Source organism: Amyelois transitella, chromosome 18 (genome assembly GCF_032362555.1).
Source record: "Amyelois transitella isolate CPQ chromosome 18, ilAmyTran1.1, whole genome shotgun sequence".
Lineage (NCBI taxonomy): Eukaryota > Metazoa > Arthropoda > Insecta > Lepidoptera > Pyralidae > Amyelois > Amyelois transitella.
This window is the reverse complement of record NC_083521.1, coordinates 6,653,469-6,675,199: the sequence shown is the minus strand read 5'-3', so window position 1 is coordinate 6,675,199 and position 21,731 is coordinate 6,653,469. Positions and strand designations below refer to the sequence as shown.

The window sequence follows — 21,731 nt, the reverse complement described above, 5'->3', positions numbered from 1 at the left end:
GCTCAATTTGTCCTGCGTTAATATTTGATTGCCATGTCTGCGTGAACCCACGAATATTAAATATAATTGTGGTCGTTAAATTGCTGTCGCGAGGGCAAATATAACTTATATTTGAGTAATAAAATTGTACGCGAATTCGTGAAATTTTATGTTGGTAATGTTTTTGTGAAGGCGTTTGTTGATTAATATGAATTAAGACATTTTTATGTTAGAAAGAACAAATACCTATAAAGCGTATGTTTATGTCTCTATTTGATTAAGCAGCAGAAAATATACCTATGTACAGGTAATTGTTAATTTTTACTTAAGAGATTACGGTAGAATAAGACGACTACGGGAAAGGCTTAAAAACTTGAGATTCTTATTTAAGACGATGGGCTAGCAACCTGTCACTATCTGAATCTTAATTCCATCATTAAGCCAAACACCTGAACGTGACCTTCCATTATTTTTGAGATTGTGGGCTCTGCCTATCCCGGAAGGGATAATAAAGACGTGATTATATGTAAGTGTTTAGACTTTTACTTAGCTGAGATTGAATATTGAGTATCTACATAGATATTGTAAATACTCTCTTAATGTAAGTATTACACATAATACCTTACTAATCTACATTTTTCATTTTTATTTATCATAAAGATAGTAGTTAAGTTAGTCTAACCCTACATAATGACTAAATACAACTAATAGCCGAAACTGTGAAGCAGAAATTTGCTATTAAGAGCTTCTTTGGGAACAGTACCTACCTGGCATTTCTCCAATTAGCGCAAAATTAAAAAAGAATTATAAATCACACAAGTTAATCAAAGAGTTCTTAATAAGATATGCCTTGTCGATATTCCTACATAACAAATACTAGAATTATAAAAAAATGTTGACCTAAAGGTAATTATCACACCTACCCAGACATCTAACTTTCCCACAATGACGAGTTTTCCTCCGGAAGTTCCCACCCATCGCGCAAGATGGCGCCCGCACGCGTGTTCACGTGGCCGGCGCGTGCACAGCCGCGCCCTCTGCGCTTTTACTGTTTTTATTGAAAACGCTCCGATATAAAGAAACAAAGCTTGGTGGTCGCTCTCGAATAAATTAGTTCCGGCGAGGGTTAAACGCAATTGAACTGGTCATTATTAACGCATAAGGTATCTAATTGTAGGGTTAAGTTCCAATAAATAATGTTATGTCTATAACAGATAATTTTTCAAAATAAAAGAACTTTCCTAACAAGTTTTAATTCATAATTATTAAAAAAAAAAACCATCGAGATTCTACAAGTCTATGAGGACAGATGACATTGAAGGAGTATTCTCTCTTTATAGCATAGCTTACCCCAAAAACCTGTTAATGATCAAAATTACAACCGAATATTAAATAATGCACGCAAGTGTAATATTTTTCGTTAATTTAAAGCTCAAATTAGGGCAGAAATTAAACCAACTTTCATACTGATAATAATTTATTAAACCCTTATTTCACCGATATTAATTAACAATCGATTTAGCTATCGTAAACATTTGCAACACTGTAATTGAGTATTTAAGTCAACACGTAAAGATCCGGCTCACTTCCGCGCTGAGTAAGTGCTTTATTGGATTCTATGAATATTCTATAATATCCGGGATTCGAGTACAAAGTCAATAAAAAGACCCGAACCTGCACGTTGAATTAATATTACTTTTTTTGTAATTTAGTTTTAATAAAAAAATAACACTTATCGTGAAAACACTGACATTGAGGTAATATAGTTACTATATATTGATGAAACACATTTACAGGCCCTTAAAATATATTTTTTTTTTATTTATTCGTACAAATTGAGCAACATCGAAAAGAAAATTACATTTAAAGGCTTAGCGCTTTTTAATTGAGCAAGCAGTCGATGTAAGATAAGAATAAATAGATATTTTATTTTGTCAAAATAAAGGTATCTACATACTTGAATGCAAATACTATCAATGTGCAGATTCAGGACTTTGCAAGTCGCAACAAAAAGCGTAAATGTTTACTTTTGTAGGCCATTGTAGATTTTTAGCAGTAAACACTTACGAACTATGAATGGTAAGTACATTTCCCATCAAATTTGTTCGCTATAAAATATTAAGGTGATAATTTTAAATTAAAAATTAAAGATGTGTGCACTGAAATATAGCTGTAAATATAGATTTACTCTTTTTGTTGCACCCTGCATACGATCCGAATAAATGAAGTAAAAATAATTTTGAGGAAAGGTTTCAAGGATTACAAGGGATAACATCACGTGTAATCCTGGAATTATAAAAAGGAATTCTTCTTTCAACTTTATTCAAATATTTTTACTTAATTTGTTCGAATTTTTATAATAAAACACTACAACACTAATAGCAGTATACAACATGCGACAACAACCGTTTCTAATGGGCGGACACGTTACAATAAGGCACCATAATTTTATATCAAATATTATTGTACTGGCTCTTTCTATGACGTAATAGCATTTTTTTTAAGGAACGTTTATGGAAGTATCTAACGAATTTAAAATCGGATTTACATTTATATCAAAATTTACGTAAAATTGCAAAACCAAGGGCTGTTATCCCATTTTTCATTACAGCAAACTACTCATAAATAATTTATAAATTATATCAAAAGCATTGGTTTACAATTACTAGTAAAACTTTCCGCCTTTAAGGAGCCAATACAATTATATATACAATACGATTGCTTAGACATAACCATATTAACTTATTGATTAATAATATGACTCTTGTTAAATAATTACTTATTTGACACAAACGTGTTTTGGCAATCATTAATATTGCTTACTAGAGTATAATTCTATGAAGGAGCCCTAAGACTGTGATACAAGCTTGAAAATGTGTTAATAAGAGACTTTTAGACACTTTATCGTGATTAATATATTTTATAGTAGTAATAGATAGCTTAGTGTTTCTGGTACTGAATATAAGTAAAAACATTATAAAATTTTCTTTTTTTTAGGACTTAAGTTTGATTTACGTAAGTTTAATAATTACTCACAAAAATGATAGATACATAGTACCATTTTTGGATGACACTATTTTCGTAAGTTAATTTTTCTACTGAAATCTTTCTTCACATTTTCAGTGACCATCCCTATTTAGGCTATACATTAAGTGGAGCCAAGTAAATGCCAGAAGTCATCTTAGGATACATAGGTGTGTACATTTGTCATTAATATTCTGTCGATAAAATGGTCAAATATTCCAATTTAGGATATAACCTTAAGTCCTTTATTTCGTCTTGACTCATACTGGGAGCATTGACTTTAGTGTTTCAAGTAAACATTTACAAACCATAATGAAAATATTCTGATAATTTTCTTTAAGAATTTATATTCTTTGATAAAAAAGGTGATTTCGTTTACAGATTACCAACTTTTAACTTTAACGTATATATTGAACACGTCACGAAATTAAAAGTATGTGTACCAATAACGATATATCTATACTAAAGTAAAAATAAAATCACAATACATAAAACAAATTCACACACGCTCTTTAACATAATGCTTTTCACATCACACGAATAAATAAGTAATTAGTAGCACTAAAATCTCAATTTTGGTATGTTATACATTAAAAGTTAGTAAATCAGTCTATTCTAAGTGATCGGTGGTTAGTAATGTGACCAATGTCTATAAAATCGTAAAAATCAGTACTTGTTCATCGATAACAATTGGGATTAAAATTTGTGTTTATCTTTTGAGACCAATCATTCATATTGATATTAAAAATTAAAATGAAACGAAATACTATTAACTTTTTTAGCCTTACCTTAATCCATAATATTATAATCACATTGATCATTCACTTCCATACAGGATTGTCACCATCAAAGAGCTTATTGTATATCACATTAGTCATATTCAAGTTTCTGTTCAGTCTGCGTCCTTCTTGATATCTTTCCTACGATCGTTTGTTACTTAGACTTTTTAATTTTTAAACTTTCTGTCAATGTTAAAAGAAAGTCCTGCCCAATCTCCCGATGATAAAAAAAGACAATAGTCGGGGAATAGTTTCAGACAGAATGAGAACTGAGCACGTCAGATTTTTACCGTGAAGGAACTCCGTCTGAACTGAGCTTAACTTGAGGACCTGAATCAAGTAGGAAATTTATCATCAAAATTTATAAAAAACTTAAAAGCAAACTAGATGTGCGACAAGAATATCTTTTCGATGGTGTCAGTCCCGTTTTTGTAGTATTCTATTTTGCGAAGCGAAAACTAGTTGTTCTTGTTGCACTTTGTTGATCAGTGAAATAAACCAAGTGAAATGTTAAAACGAGCAAAAAAACTTGTCGATAAAATAATTTCTGAAACTTCTAAACTCACACATGTTAAACTAATTACGCAAACTGAAAATCATGATTAGTAAATTCTACAATAAAAAAATCACATAAGCACAATGAGCAAGAAACAATATTTAGGTTAGTCTTTAATCTAGATAATTGTAACATAAATATAGACGGAAAATCGCACACAAAATTCAATATCTTAAAAGTTAAAGATAAATTTCTCAACTTTCAGGAGCGACTTAGAATGCTTGTTTTAATTCGCTGATTTAACATGTCATTTTTAATGGCAATATGTAGATAGGATGAGAGAATTTTCAAATTTACTTGATAAATGAATAATATTAGCAGTTAGCAAACCATTAAATAGGATATGTATGTGAAAACAATAACATTTATATTTTAAACGTGTAAATCATACATTTCTCATAAATGCACATTCAGAACGATAATTTTAAAAGCAAAAATAACAATGATATGTGAATAAAAAAACATCACCGTAGTTACCGATCGATGTAAATATTTATTAAAAGCGCTTTAATGTGGAGGCGTGAAAAGCGAATTGGTCGAAAATTGAAAATACCAACAAACGCGCTTCTTCTATACGTATCTTTGAGTTTTAATGAGTAGGCAAACACATTTACAAATCAACTATGTATATTATATTATGAATACATAATGTATGTGATGTTTCTAATCACACACCGGTTATATAAATATTGCAAAATGTACTGGAATTTGCGTTTAAATTTCAATGTGCGATAGGTAATCACTTTTGCACAGAACTGTACTTCCTTCTTTGATGTGTTTAAGATAAAGATTTTTGTTTGCAAATAATAGTCGAAATTAATAGTTATTTTATATACTTGCCACCGAGATTCCTACCTTTTATTGATCATCAGTTAACTTGTTTATTTTAATGATGGAGAATAAGATGTTCACATTGTGGTCTTTGGTCCATTTACTTGCCGACTAGATGTCTGACACTGAATTTCTACCTCCAAAAGAGAAACACGTCTTAATAGCAAAAAAATATGTCCAATGGCTGTATTTTCAAAGTCACAAAAAGGTTATATGAAAGATGCAAAAGAAACCTATTCGATAATTACAATATAATCGAATAGTCTATCTATACAGTTCTTGCTTTTCTCATAATAAATACGCCAAGCACCACAGGACTTTATGGCAGAGAACAATTGCGACATCAGTTCGTAGATCTTACAGACGCGTGAAAAATTCAACCAATCAGGTAACGTTTACAAATAACAAAGCTGTGTGATTGGTTGATATCAAACCGCTTGTTTATTCTGAATAATTATAATCAATTCCTTAACGCCACCTATAAAGTAAGGACCAGAAGAGATCTGCTACAATAGCGCAGATCATATATACAGGTTCCGTTCGCTACAAGTCTGTGACTGGGCCGAATACGACCGTGGAGTTGGACGAGTTGACGCTCGTCCGTCGGGGGCGAGTCGTCTCGTCGATGTCGGAAGGCAGGGAGTCGGGACCGTTCGACAGTTGGAGTCCGTTGAATTTCGAACGGAGTTGCGTCACTAGGCGCTCCAGTCTGGGAACAATTATAGGCTTACGGAAATGTTTAAATTTTTAATGTTATTTGATCTGAATACAGTACAATTAATAGTGAAGCAAACTAACATTAAAGTAAAAAAAAAAACATTAAAAAGATTAGCACTACGAAATTATGTGTTTAATATATATTGCTAAGAATAAAAAGTATAAGTAAACATGCAATGCAACGTATGATTGATGACGTTGTGACGAAAAACGCTGCAATACGCAATTTTTTTACGATATTTTAATAATCAAAGAATAAGAGCAGTACTCAAAAAAACTAAGTTAAAGTTTAATACCTTTTACTTATAAATCTTGAGCTGTTACCGTCTAACCGCAAAAGACATAACATGCAAACATATGATTCATAACTAAGCTATAAAAGATCAAGAAAACAAAACATACAAGTACTTATAGTATTAAAAAAAATACAGAACATGCAACGCTTATTACAAGAAGCGTACAAGACATTACAATCACAACACATGGTCCTTATCCGTCCGCATCGAAGTAGCCTTGAAGGGAAATTTATATGAACACAAAACATGCAACACATAGCACAAGAAGCAGACACGACGTCACAACACATGGTCCTTCGAGCCGGATAATAAAGGGGGCTATACCTACAACTTACTTGAGGGCGTGGTCCTCCGCGTTCTGCTTCGCTTTGCGCATGTCCGCCACCTCCTTGCGCAGGCGCAAGCGTTCTGCCTCCGCGTCCTCTATGTTACCGTTCGTTTTTATTTCGTTTGATTCCAATCTGTTGAAGTAAAATTTATTTCACTAATAATTCTCTTCTCTTGAATTGTTAATAACTCACATTTGGGATCGGTAGAGCATGTTATTATTTTTTGGGTTCGTTAGGATAAAATGCTTTACTTTATCTTATTTCGTCGTATTATATTTTAGGTATTTCTGATTCTCTTCAATGGAGAAGTAAAGGACGAAACCCGGATTTACGTCAGGAGTATGATGATTCTCTTACCCGCTGGCTACCCTGAGCTGCCGGAGGTCGTCTTCCAGCTTCGCTATACGATCCATCATGCGCCGCTTGTCCGCTTCCGAAGCACGCAGAGAACTCTACGACAACCATACATTATTTTTTATTGATATTATGTATGCGAACGTTTGTAAGGACGTTTTTACTTTTTTATGCAAAATCTACTAGACGGATTTTGATGAAATTTGAACATGGGTAGATAATGGGAGAAATCTAGAATAAATTTTATCCCGAAATTCCCAAAAAAACGAAGCCCCCCCCCCCGGGGCGAATATGAAAACTTTTCTACAATATCATTTTAAAAGAAAAGATTCATATTTATTTTCTTTGTCTATTTTGAATTCAAAATCTACTAAACCGATTCTAATATGTATGTAACCATGATTTATACAGGTGAGGTAAGAACCTAGGCACTTCCAAATCACTCACTACATTTAATAGAATATTAATTTGTTTTGATTATTATAATGTGAAACCATAACTACTCGTAACTCCCATACGACATAGTGTTAGGACTTTAGGATCCTCGTAAAATCTGCCTGTAATGTATTCCTTGTCACGCGATGCTGACCGCTTTGGACCGGTTTAGCATAAACTATTTTTGGGGCAGGTAGCTGTGCGTATACGAAAATCGTTGACACGATAGAAACCGTACGCAAATATTTTGATTTAAAAACTATAAGTTTCCAAATTTGAAAAATATAGGTGAAGTTCTCAGTAATTTACTTGAACATAACAGTTTTAATAAAAAATATTATGAATTTAGTCAACACTTTAAACGGGACTAGCTGAATTGTGATTTACTTTGATGCAAGTAGCATGAAAAAAGTTAAGTATGAAATTAAACTGAACGAACTTGCGAGTTTATTCTTTAGGTGTAAGTTTGGAGAAATTTCAATGTAGGCGTCGTAACTCTAAAACCTGTTATCTGTTTGTTTAAAGGAACGTTTGTGCGTGAGAACAACTTTCGGCCCTGAGGGCAAAAATTATAAGTTGACAGAATGGAAACTTTTCCGTTAGTTGAAGACATAATTAATTTTTTAAGGGTCTGATTCCACTTAATGGATTAAATATCTGGTGGTCTTTTCAAAAGTAACATTAACCGACGATGTGGCATGAAAAAATTAAGAATATTTATATATTTATACTATTATAAGTATAAAGAGAAAATCACTCATGCTCGTGTAATTATTGTGTGTGCATTTCCAGTTTTGTCGAACAAAGGTATCGAATAAAGCATAAAAAAGATACGTATCAGCTGATCAAAGTCAACCATAATCGCGAATATAAACAAACCGATCAACAGACTCAACATCGACTTTATAAAACACTGGCAACATTTACTTGGCAAATTCATCGCGGGAGTCGATTACGTGAAGACCAGCGTAAAATGAAACCTCCTATAGTTGGAGACTGCCCTTTTTATGTCGCATCCGTTGGGGGCGAGCGAAGGGAGGGAGATTATCTTACATTGGGACCCTAGACCGAGCGATGAAGCTATTTGATGTTGGAGGAAATTATAAGCTCAAGCGGATAAGGTGGTGTGAATAAAAATCTCTTTAGTATTTCAAAATTCATTATTCATCTTCTACTTACGCCACAGAATTTGATGATTCAAACCACAGATGCTGTATTGATAGTCTTTATCATTAAATTTTCACAATTTAAAGATAAACCGTATTACATTATGTGCAATTGCCTGTAGAAAAACAAGACTCCCTATAATTTTGTCGTAGATCATGTTCTCTGCAGGATTCTGCTAAGTATCATAGAACCGCATAGAGGTGTGATAAAGACGGTTAAAAGTATTTAATATTCATTTCAAAGTTTCGCTCGCTTTATCTCAACAACGTGTACCATACAATAGGGTTCGCGTTAAGTAAGATTACACGACTGAGTCTATATGCGCGCACAAACAGACAGACAGCGGACGGACCGGCTAATTTTGTTTGTTCCGCTCGTTTCGTGTTGATACATTGTTGATGTATTAGCTGTTATCATTGGTACATAAGGTATATTGGCAACGTTTTCAGGATAGCAATATTAGCAGAAACTATTAAACAAGCTACCGTTCCTTTTAGCAATGTCATGTTGGTAAAAGGTCGACCAAATAGCATTGGCAAGTCTGGCAATGATAGAAGTGGCAGATTTTTATAAATAGAAGACTTAAAAATGGATGGGTGGATAGCTGAATGCGTACAAGTTTCCTCACGATAGTTTTCCTAACCGTTAGGGCATAGGTAAGCACTTAGATTAAATGTGCTTTATAAAGAAACAGATCCTTTTCACGATGTATGCGTAAAGCATGCTGTGACCGAATTTGGTGTCAGAAGTAGTCTCTGCCTGTATATCTGGGTAGAAGGCGTGATTTCATGTGTAAAAGCCATCCAGCAGATCTTGGCCTCTCATTATTTTCGAGTCAAGTCTGTGTACCCCGAGAGACTGAGACGCGATATGTTTTAGGTGCATGTCACTGCTAGAAATCAAACATCTAATTTTAAGTCCTTCATTTGAACAACACTACAATGATCGCGTTTTCTAACCCGCATAACCCCACAACGCCGCCGTACCAAAAACCACCCACGCTAGAAAGTCTTAAAAATCTCGAACAAACCCCGCTAACGAACACCAGTTAAGTATAATCCGTTTAGCGTAGCGCGTAACGCATTAACCCTACCGCGCTAACCGCCTTACGAGATGTTTTTGCACCTCAATTAACTTATTACGGGCGCGGTAAGTGTTAATTCACACTATACACTATGCAGAAGCGCCTACGCATGTACTTAATATTTTCAGGGTTCCTTAGCTAAATGGCAAAAACGATATTCTTAGATTCGTGTGCGTCGGTCAGACCGTAACTAATGCAACAGACATTTTATTCAGATACTATATGTTTTTAAAAGGTAATTTAGAAGTTAATTTAATGAACTGTTACAAAAATTGTTCGGTGGGATTTTTTAATTTAGGGTAAGTACTCTTTCCTTGGTATCGTTGGATTGAGCGGGGTAATTGTATGGACGTCACAAAAACTCAGTTTTTAGATTACGCCAATACTTTGTAAAATTTGCGCTTTGAAACATAATGGTACGGAACCCCTCGTGCACGAGTCCGACTTTGCACTTAACCGGTTTTTCTTTGGACGTACACATTTTCATGATATGTAAGCTAACGGTTAACGGGGTCACAGAGGTTAGATGGAAGTCGCTCTGTGCTTCTGTCATTCCAGGATTGTGGATAACGTTTTCATTGGCGGATTCCACCCCCATAGAGTAAGCAAATTATTTTAACGCCAGAATTCTTCATCCTGGCGTTAGTCTTGGTCATGTGCCGAATTCTTTGGGAGGATATGATCACAATCTAAGATATAACTAGAACCGACGCCAGCCCCCGTAGCGTTAGTAGTAGCGTTTTTATCGCGCGAAAAACTATATAATAAAAATCGAAATAGCTATTTTTTTCCCTTCCTCACGAAAGTGTGTAAAATTTTACCAAAACATGTCTAATCGTGAATCGTCACTGTTGCACTTAAAATATAAGTTACCGAGGTATTTCTCTATATTTTTATTAGAAAAACAAAGCATTCCTATATTGTAAGTGCGGAATCCTTTCAATTTGCCCTTTAATTTAATGTATCAATAAAGCGCCGCTAACAGAGGATACTAGGTACTCCATCAATACTTGTTCATAAAAGGCAGTTTATTGCGAAGAGTAAACATACCAGTGTTAAAACATTCTTGGGCAAATACTTTGTTGTACCATAGTGTATAGTCTAAAGTTATACGGGTGCTTGAAGCTCTTCTGGTATAGAGTTGCGAAGATATAAAACATAATGAAGGTACTAACTACATGAGTTCCTACTGTTAATAGCATATTCTAATACTATTTTGGGACATAAGTATGAAATCACAATAACAAGTGTATTTATATCAAAAATTCTCAAGACTGTTAGACCTCGAGAAGGCAGAACATAAATAATACCTATATAAGCTGATCTAAGACTTGGATATAAATGTATGAAATTTTAATTTGAATTGATGAACAGGATGGGTGAAATGAAATAAAGACTTGTACAAAAAGAGAGAGATAAATAATTCCTGTTATCAAAAGAAGACACGAGAATTACAATTTTTGAAGTCACCTCCACTACCTCACCTACTCCTACCTATTTTCAAGACATGCACCATAGACCAACAATCACGAACGTCACATCACCCAAAGGCCCGACGCGGGAATCGAACCGGCCGGGTGCGATGACGTCAGTAAGGGTGGCGCCACACTGCACAGCCATCCACTTACATCTGCCAATATTTGCTCAGTACCCCACCCCGCACGCACACCCGTTCATATTTCAAATGCCTGGTGTGGGGAGACACTAAAGACTACAAAATACAAAGTTAACGGGGCTTATGTTACACCGTAGCGTGACATCCTACTCATAAATGCGAAAGTTTTTGAGTATGTCAGGATGTCAGTATGCATGTTTGTTACTCTTTCACGCAAAAACTACTGAACCGATTACGATGAAATTTAGTATGTAGGTAGTACCAGATTAAAATATAGGCTACTTTTTATCCCAGAGTACCCGCGGGATTAATAGGTTTTCCATGCGGACGAAGTCGCGGGCGGCCTCTAGTTTAATGATAAGCGAAAGTTTAAATGATCGTAAGGTTAAAACCTTTGTAGCGGGAGCGATGATTCGTTGTATATATAGCTCCAATCCGTGAAATCTCTGAAATCGCGATTTAGAGTCTTCGCTGCTATTGGTTGAGCGCATCAATTTCTTTGCGATGATTGACAGTTGTTGTGTGATTTGATGTTGTGACAAGTGGCGTAGAGATGTCGCCACACCTTTTTAGCATGCTTAGCTGTATTACTTGACATATAAAAGCACAAACAAATGTTTTCAAATATTCGCAATAGCTACCCTTAAGTCTAACTCATGACTAATGACGGTTTAATTTAAGCTTCATAAATAATAGTAAAACTATTTTTTTTCAACTCTTTGGAGAGTCCGGGTGTGCCTGTTATGATAGGAGTATTACTATACTATTTTAATATAACTTACCTTTTTTTTATAAACTCCTCTTTAGTTTTAGAACATAACTATAAAAACAGTAACAGTTAACGAAAATGCCATTACTTCGAACTTACTATAAAAAATTACTTGATTAAGATTCTTGTTACACTACGGTGTGATAGTGTGTCTCATCACCCGCGAATGTGCGAATGCCCTCAGTTGAATCGATGCGTTCCGTTTTATTCAGAATCACCGTGATTTTATAATCCGCGGGCGTTTACCGCTACGAAAATGTACACGCATTTGGTACATAGGGGTGCCACGTTGAGCTATGTATGTAGGTATTTAAGTTTTCTTATTTAGAAAATTACCTTTTGTTTTTTCAAACAAGAGATAAAATGTCGTTTAATTTTTTATTTGAATATTTAGTAATAAGCGTGAAATCCACATAACGTGGTGTGTAAACATTATTTTGAGGACAATATTACGTTATTAGTAATCCTGCAAGAACGCAATCCCTGAAATAAAATCGAATTTTATTAAAACAAAAATCAAATAAAAACGCTGTTAAACGCCTCATATTCAAGAGGTTTTGAAATTATCTTCGTTTGCTCAAAAATGTCGAACAGAATAATAATAACAAATAAACTACGAAGTATGATTAAAAAATATTATTTCGAGTACAAGCTTAACTTACGTTCATTATATTTAAAAAGGAACATACCTACGATAAATCTAAAAAAAATCCCGATTGTAAAAAATCTGGTTACAATAACGAAAAAATCGAACTCAAAAAGTACTTTTTAACGTGAAAGATAACATATATATGTATCATTTAAGAAAAAAATCTTCACAAATCGAATTTATTCCACTTCACGTTTGAAACGAAATTGCACTCACGAAATGTGTCTCGTCACGACATCACAGCGAACCTACATACCTACATATATTGCAACGCATTCGCATCTCAAGAGGGCGTGCAAAGACAAGTTCTGTCACTTGTTTCGCTTGGACGCGTGCATTCTGTACAAAAGTATGCGACGGCGGCGCAACAGCAAGGCGTGAAGTGCCCTCCATGGGACCACCCAGATCGGTAAATAAACCTTAATAGCACCGAATTGAGGTAACACGAAAAAAAAGCGAAAAAAAAACCGTGCACGGAAAATATTATCGTTCGTGATTTCTTGACGTGTTGGATAAAATGCAGGGTTTTGTAAATAAACACAAATTTTAAGAAGGAATGAAGGATTTTTGTGTTTATTTTCTTAAGTGAGTTAAATAAAATAAGGTTCAAAAATTAACACACGAAAAATAACATTAACGAGCCCTAGTTTTAAACTAAAGTAAGTAAGTTAGTATTCTTAATTTAATAAACATCGTTTAAAGCATTAAAACGTGTTTTGTATTATGCCTATGTCATAATCTAAATCAGACAGGAATCAGCGTTTATTAAGTTAAGTACTTGAATTACCCGCTCCTGGATTATGGTCATAGGCTAACCCCGGATTCTCAAGAGAAGTCGCAACCGGGACTACACTATAGCATGATGATCAACTACTACTAACATACTTATTTTGCATATAGAACTTCGAAAAATATTTTGTTTTAATTATGAACTAAACCTCAAGCCACGGAATAGATTTGTTATCACTACATAGTATAAAACAAAGTCGCTATTTTAATCTGTTTGTCTGTATGCTTAAATCTTTAAAATTACGCAACGATTTTGATGCGGTTTTTTGTAACAGGTAGAGTGATTCAAGAGGAAGGTTTTTATGTATAATTTTTTCCGAATTTTGCACCCGTGCGAAGCCGGGGCGGGTCGCTAGTTAATAATAAAAATATTGAATGGGATTAAAATATATTTTTGAAAGCGCCATCTATGAGTTTTACTGGAGACTATAAAAGATATGCTACAAGCATACAAAGTTCGTGAGCAGGCTTCGTTTCTGTATATGATCATTCAAAGTGTAGCATACCACAGATAGATGGCGTTACTTGTACAAAAACAATACTTGTTTTTGGGAAATAAACATGATTGATTGTAAATGTATTCGCATATTGTATAAATAAAAATAAGCTTCATACCTTGACCTCTTCAAGAGTTTTCTCATGATATTTTGCTTCTGCCGATGCCATACCACTCTGAAAAAAAAACAATAGGTATATTAACAATTACAACATTCTTCCCTAACAGTGATCTCAAGGAATGAACGAAATCACACTGAACAACTTTTAGGTAGGTACATATGTAAATTACAAAGATGATGTTGATATACATGTAAGATAATTGTTATTTAAGTGAGCGATCAACAAACGAATACAAACGAACATCGTCAAAGGGAAGCCATATCAATGGCACAGAGCGAGTGCGATCACTCGGATGTCAGATCACACGGTTATCGATCTTAATTGGATTGTCATCGAATAGTTTTACGTAACGCGGGAAGACAGATGCATCAAACTTATCTTAATACTAACAGATAACGTGAATGGAGCTGTAAGATATTTTGCTATAGAATTCGCAGGTTGCGTTAAAATTACGAGTTTAAATTTTGTCTGATATAGCGTGAGTAAAGCATATTTTAAAGTTTTAAATATTCCTGTGGGAAATTCAGAAAACAGACTCTAATAATTCCTAATGAAGTTTTAGATAGGTCAAGTTACATTTGTTTAATGGCGAAGAAAATAGATATAAAACTGACAACATAGTGGGCAGAGTAACACTTAAACTGAACAAAGAAGAATCAGTTTAGCTATACATTAAATAGTTTAGCTATACATTAAATCGGCTATAATCCATTACCCACTTTATTGACAAGGAAGTTTAGACAATTATAATGTGTGTAATTTGAGTACATACTCATTTAATGCGACTTGGCTCTCAGCCACATATTTCTAAATGCCATGTCCAGACTGGACTAACACTGACATGAAATCTAAAATAAACAGTAAAGATCATTGACATCTACTTTTTTCTGTGTTGAAGTTATTACGAAGCAATACGGCTCACACAAGAGATTTGTGTCAATGAATTTTGCAAGCAAAATTATAGGAAGAGCCTGTTAACTTGGGATTCTTCCTCAATTTTTATGGTGTGAAAGTCAATCAAGTCACAAGGCTCGTAAGCCCCTTGTCAAATAACCACAAATATCGTGCAGTGAGAAATATATTTTTAAGATTTAGTACACCAATTCTTCAAGGCTAAAGCTTGATGCTACTTTTTTCTTCAGAACTATAAGGAAATAGCTTACGTCCGTCCTCTCGATGACCATAGCTCGCACCCTGGAGTACAGGGCCTCCTCTCGTACCCTGGCCGCGTCTCTGATCTCCCTCACGAGGTCAGACAGGAAGCCAGGAGAGTAATGCCCACCTGGCACACCTGAAAATAAGAAAAAGTTACTGAGCCATTTATTAAGTTTATCATCTTACTCATAAGTTGCTTTGAGAGACTATTTCGCAAGGAATCACCTGATCTCATTATATTCTACTACAAAGTGATTCATAGCTTAGTTTCAAGACTCCGTACCTATAACGATACCATATGCTGCATACCACCAGTTTTCTTCCCTTTAATCATTTGTGGTGATTAGCATACAGTGACGCGTCATTTCCTTTTCAGTGAATATCCAACCAACTTTAATGTGAAGTAGATGTAACTATTATTGTGGGAACCAATATAAATATTTTCCAAAAGTCGAATGAAGCCATTGTATAGAAATGAAAGCATAACCTCATGAATAGAAATAAGTACATACAAACCTTGAAACTTATACAAATCAAACGAAATAAAATCATTTTCATTTATATTCGAACGGGGTTTCATATCAAAATAATAAGTTCATTTGGTGCCATCCAGTACGACACGAAATATTAATTCGATGAAAAATATGCTTTATATGTAACAAAATAAAGAAGAGACTTGTGGAATATTAAACTTCGCATTATAAAGGGTATCTCAGGTCACGTCTTGCACGCAATATCATTACCATCCTAAGGAAAAATTCAATAAGGTATACGTACCTACTTATTGAAATTATATGCTTAATGCATGCAGTGATTTCATATTTTTATAACCTGTCTCTTAACCGACGAACTTGCATGAATAGGTTAATGATCGTTAAGTAGATGGCTCAAAAGTAGTTTGCAGGGATCATAGTAAGTGGCTTACCACCTGCTTATCTTTTTCCATGTTAATATAGGTACTCTGCATCAGTAAAGATGATTAATTAATGTATCTAGGTACATTAATATTAGTATGTTGAGTGGTAATAGATATTTGTAATATTACAATAAATGATAAAAATAGATTAATATTAGGTAACCTATGTGCCTGAGCTTGTAAGAATGCGCACAGAAGTAGGCGGATATGTCTATAAACAGCAACACAAGAAAATGAAAACATCTGCAATGTCATATGGTAAGCAGCAATCATATAAATCCTGAATCATTTCATAAACATATGTTTCACAAACCTTGAGTCTAATGATCGGACAGTCAAGGGCGCTCATTAGTAGGCCAAAGGTGGATGCTTTCGTAGTAAGAAGCGTAGTAACCTTCGCCGTAATTATTAATATTACTTTATGTTATTTATTGTGCCGTGTGGTTCCCAGCACTAATATAAAAAATAATAGGGCCACTCCATCTGTCCCATGGATGTCGTAAGAGGCGACTAAGAGATATGCTTACAAACTTGGGATTCTTTTTTTGGCGATGGGCTAGCAACCTCTCACTATTTGAACTTCATTTCTATCATTAAGCCAAATGGCTGAATGTAGCCATTCAGTCTTGAAAAGACTGTCGGCTCTGTCTACACCGCAAGAGATATGGACGTGACCATATGTATGTATGTTTTTTATATGTAGCGATAGCGATTACATATTTGGTTAGATCATCATCAAAAGGAAGATCTTCCGCCAGGCCTGGCGTTGAACCGCGGCTTCTGTTATGTCCGAGTGAGGGGTTTATATGCTCTCATCAGTACCATAAATAGGGGTGTGCCAACCATAGACTATAGTAATTCCATGTGCCAACGGCGGCTAAGCACAGGGCGCAGTCCCTGAGGAAGCACAGAAATGGCCATGAAAACCACCAATATCTTTTAGTTTTTTTGCTACTTAATGGGCGGTATTAGCAAAATAAATGTTGTCAATAGTATATATTACGTATATAAAACAACACAAAAGGACCCGTGCAATCTCCAATCCGTAGATACTTCTTGTGCGATGCAAAATTGACGCCGTTTGTGGCTTGTGGGTTTTGCGACCAGACTTTTACGGCATTAAAAAAGGAATTTACTTATACAGTTCCATATAATATGGGATTGGTGCATGTATTGGTCGTAGGTGAGGCACATTACTAATTGCTTCGTAACAACATTCTTTAGATATAGGTTGTTTACAAAGGGCGACTCGGTCACATATTCATTTAAAATAGATAAACTTGTAACCGTCAATGGCCTAGAAAAACTTAACTGTGGTTTTTATATATACACAATATAAATGAGGCTTTTATATAGGTTGAGTTTAATTCGTTGTTTGTGGTAGGCGGGGCTAATTTCGTCACTTTTTGTAGATGGCGTTAAGTTCACGCCGGCGAAGCTGCGGGTAAAAGCTAGTAAATAGTATAAATTTACCATTGTCGGTGAGGTGTGGGTGGCTGGAGGTGGCGCCCATGTTTGAGCTGGGTCCTTTTTGGAGAATGGCATGGTGTTGTCGCATGTTCTCTAATTCAGCTGAAACATAAATGTGAATGGTAATTCATTTTTTGCAAGAAATTGTGATACTTATTTTATCCAGATTTTTGTGCAGTCTATTAGACATTAACTATTAATTATAAAATAAATAAAACTTAAGTATTCATGTCTTTTCTTGTAACTACAATTTATTACAATAAGTCCTTAACAAAATATTATTTTCATGTGTGGATGTATCACTCTCAAAACCTGAGCCCCGAGTCCACAGAGTTTATGAACATTTTGGTTATTATCATCGGTCTGACAAACAGCTGATATGACTTAGCACTGTCAATTGGATTGGACGTATTATTTGCATATTTGCCTAATCTTATCATAGCAGAATATATTACTTTATTTAGTTGTATAAATAACTAAAAGTATTTTTTAAATTAGACATATTTTTCAGCTGAAGTTCCCTGAAAAAGTTACTAGGTAATTTATATTTTTGTGACTGATATCACACTCTTGGACTAAAGTCACATCAAGTAGTTGCAGACAATTAATTCAAAATTCAGTTGAAATATTCCACTCAAACAAACATTGTACATAAAACATTTTAAAAATCAAAGTGTGTCCACAAAATGGAAACAACTGACAATATGACAGATAGAGGTCAGATTCTATTTTCTTTGTTTTAATAACAATGGCTAAACGCATTTCTGGTATGTTCCACACAATATGAAAAATATTATTTGTTACATTTGACCATTCGCCTTGATATATTTATGTGTGGGTGATTTGTATAAGGATTGAATATATACACTTGAGCTTTGTGTAGGTGTGGTGTAGGCAGTAACCTAGATTGTGAATCAGTTTGAATATGTCAAAAAAGTTTGAAGGTTTTTTTGTTATTTAAACCATTCACTTAACCATTAGGCTTTATTTTTATAATGTTTTTGTAATACAAAATTCATTCATTGTTTGAAAGAACCTCTTGAAAAGGTAGTGTTTTTAATTTTTAACATGTAAAGATTTATTTTCACACTATAAAGCAAAGGTCATATTTCTTTTAAATAAGGTACTGGTAGGTTGATAGTAGATAATTATAGTCAAAACAATATTTCTAATGCTGACTACCATGCACTCATAACATAAAAACTTTGCTTGTAATAATCTGGAATATTTAATTAACTTTTAATTACATCCATCTTGAAATAAAGATTTAATTTTAACTGGTTCCATGTAAATATAGTTGTAACAGTTGATTTGTTCCTAAATAATTCATCGGACAGGACCTTTGACTAGGTATTATTCTAAATGTTGTCAAGAGTATTAAGTATTCTATCAACAATGTATACACTCTTGTCTTGATTTGTATCAGAGATTTTCACTAGTCATAAACAATACAGAAATCAGTCTGAGTTTTCTAGATCTATATTATAACAGATTTGGCTCAGATCAGACAGAGTGAAACTGTTCTTTTCTAAAAATCACAGTAGGTGGTACCTATCTTAGGTAATGCAGAAACCTGTTCAAATGAACCCAAATAAAAAGTGGCTTACTCCATAATCATAGAGTGATTCACTAACACCTGTTTTTATGCAACATTTGAAAACAACCCATCATCCTTAAGAATTTTAGACCATTTAGTTATGTATCAATAGTTACTTTAATGAACATTGACATGATAGCATTCTCATTATTGAAAAACAATGTTGGACTGATGACAGACATATATAGTTTCTACTTTCTACTCATTGACAGGGTATTATTAAGTGATATTGGCCTGAAACTTTGAAACCAACAACACAATTAGGCATGATCAAATGAGAGTTAGGGTTTTCAGCCTCAAAAGAAATTTGCTAGAATGGATTTCATTGCTAGAGTGACACATATAGTACATATAGTTTAAACTTTAATAAGTAAATGTATTTTTAATGCACTAATGCCTGAGGGACTACTGGTAAATTAATAATGTATATATGGGACAGATAAATATAATATGAATATGTTATATATACAAGCATATTACTTTGTCCCACGTAGTGAATAATTGATTAAATATATTGCTGAGTTTACCATACAAACATACTATCACATCTATATCCCTTGTGGGGTAGGCAGAGCCAACAGTCTTGAAAAGTCTAAAAGGCCACATTCAGCTGTATGGCCCAATGATGGCATTGAGACTCAAATAGAGGCAGGTTGCTAGCCCATCATGTACAAGAAGAATTACAAGTTTAACCCTTCTTTGCATGATGATGGAAATTTCAATCATAACATTAAGTGAAGAAAAAAAGGTACTCAAAAACTGTAAACTTTAAATTTGTTGTTGCTGGCAACTTTATAAATGACTATTGCGTACAACAAAACCCTAGTACCAGTCTACTAGAAGATGAATTACAATAAATAAAAAGAAAGATCACTTCGGTGTAAATTTCCCAAATGTAAAGGCTATTCCACAATTTCGTGTAATCAATGTGGAGTTCATTTGTGCTTGAATAAAAATAATAGTTGTTTTTTAAATTATCATTTAGAATAAAGGAGAATAAGTAAACAATATCTTTTGACTTATTTAGTACTGAGCTATATATGTAACAATGCATAATGATGTAAATTTTCATCACTGTTTTTTAAATAATTCAAATTCTTATTAATACTAGGATTTTTTTAAATATTTTTCCTTTTATCACGAGCATTAATTACATCAACCTGTATTTTTTTTTTGAAATAGGAAAAATCATGCAATGAAGGGTTAATAGCCGCTACCATAATCAACTTTTAAAACATCAATGGGAAAGAGAGTGGTCTTATTCCATCAAAGTGCCGGGAACCACACAACACATGAGTTTACATTTTTTTGTTGTGTCTGACAATAAAATTAAAGTACTCACCTCTAGTTTCATATAATTCTTTATTCAGTCTATCATTTGCCAATTTCATTGCAGTTATTTGGTCTAGTAAATGTGCTAAGAGTCGACTGCCAACTTGGCTGCCAGAGAAGCTAGAATCTGACTCTGAATCAGACTCCACATCCCCATTAGGCCTTGCTACATCCGGCAATCCCCTAACACAGGGGTCACTGAATCTCCTAGTGTTACTACAATCATCCTTATCATTAGTATGCAAGTCACTATTAGAATTTGTGTCGCCAACTGACGTCACGATCGGCGGCAAGCTCGCATAGTCTTGACTATCTGTAAAATTCTTTGGTTGCAAGTAATTTGTGTTACTCAAAGTGCTATTTGGGGTTGTCTGCACCTCTTCCACTTTCTGATCGCTTCGCCGTCGAGGCCTTGGCCGTTGAACTTGTGTACTCCTATTAACGGGCTGGTATCGATACTCAGAATTGTAGAAAGGCGGCATTGCATGGTTATAGTAAGTGGGCAGAGTAGGAAGCGACATTGGCTCGGCGCAGCCATACATGTTGTACCTACACGGCTCGTAGCCGGGTGCGAACTGAGAACTCTGCCAGTTGGTATTTAAAAACGGCTCATAGGTGTCCATACTTGGAGTCGCCTCATGAATGTGCTGTATAGTTTTATCTAGCCATTTAGATAAATAGGATCCTTTGGTGCGCTTCGGTTTCTTCCGCTTTCCCAAAAGGCCGTTATTGGACCCGTTGACTTGCTTCGGTGTAGAAGCCATTGATGCGACACTTATGATTTATTCAGCACTAAAATATCGGTTTATTACGTGAAAAAAATTATATTGACATTTTTGTCATCGTAAAGAATTTAAACAACCGCTGCCAATGCTTGAAAATTTAATAATTTGTATTTTTATTCGTTAGCAAACAACCGACCGCCTCCTACAAAGAACTATTTTGAACTGTCGTTGTCATTGTCATAGTTTATGTCAAACTTAAAATCTGTCAATGTAACTGCGCATAGACTTTTTCGCTATCATTATTTCTGGCACTGGCAAAGGGATTTTGAGCCCGTACAGCCATAGACTGTAGTTTTTTATTTATTTAAATACATATATTTCGTATGATTGTCCAGTCAATAATTGTCGAGTAATACCTAGCAGTGTGGATATATTTACTTCCCCCTTTCTCACTTTTTGGGGTACCATCAAAAGTTAGTGTAAATTTCCAATACTAGTGTCGCGCTTTGGTAAATGACTCCTGATTGCATAATTACCTTTTCTAG

At 34.4% G+C, this 21,731-nt stretch overlaps 1 protein-coding gene across 3 annotated transcripts; it reads right to left on the bottom strand.

Moving 5' to 3' along the window:
• Positions 1–1,451: 1,451 nt before the first annotated feature.
• LOC106129474 (uncharacterized) lies at positions 1,452–21,427 on the bottom strand. 3 transcript variants are annotated; one of them, XM_013328046.2, is made up of 7 exons: positions 20,472–21,426; positions 17,536–17,634; positions 15,155–15,282; positions 13,989–14,045; positions 6,869–6,963; positions 6,518–6,643; positions 1,452–5,878 (listed from the first exon to the last, which is right to left on the bottom strand). In XM_013328046.2, exons 1-7 carry the CDS (start codon positions 21,223–21,225, stop codon positions 5,713–5,715), a joined length of 1,425 nt encoding a protein of 474 aa, XP_013183500.2. In that variant the 5' UTR covers positions 21,226–21,426; the 3' UTR covers positions 1,452–5,712. The 3 variants fall into 3 exon arrangements, with proteins under 3 accessions (XP_013183500.2, XP_060805048.1, XP_013183507.2); XM_060949065.1 differs by having other exon boundaries at positions 5,739–5,878; positions 6,511–6,643; positions 20,472–21,427; XM_013328053.2 differs by having other exon boundaries at positions 5,751–5,878; positions 6,507–6,643; positions 20,472–21,427.
• Positions 21,428–21,731: the final 304 nt, after the last annotated feature.

Coding starts and splice junctions, on each gene's coding strand:
- LOC106129474 (XM_013328046.2), bottom strand. CDS start 21,225: ATGGCTTCTACACCGAAGCAAGTCAACGGGTCCAATAACGGCCTTTTG. Junction 6,964..13,988: donor AAACTCTTGAAGAGGTCAAG/GTATGAAGCTTA, acceptor TGGTTGTCGTAG/AGTTCTCTGCGTGCTTCGGA. Junction 6,644..6,868: donor CAGCTCAGGGTAGCCAGCGG/GTAAGAGAATCA, acceptor TTACTTCAACAG/ATTGGAATCAAACGAAATAA.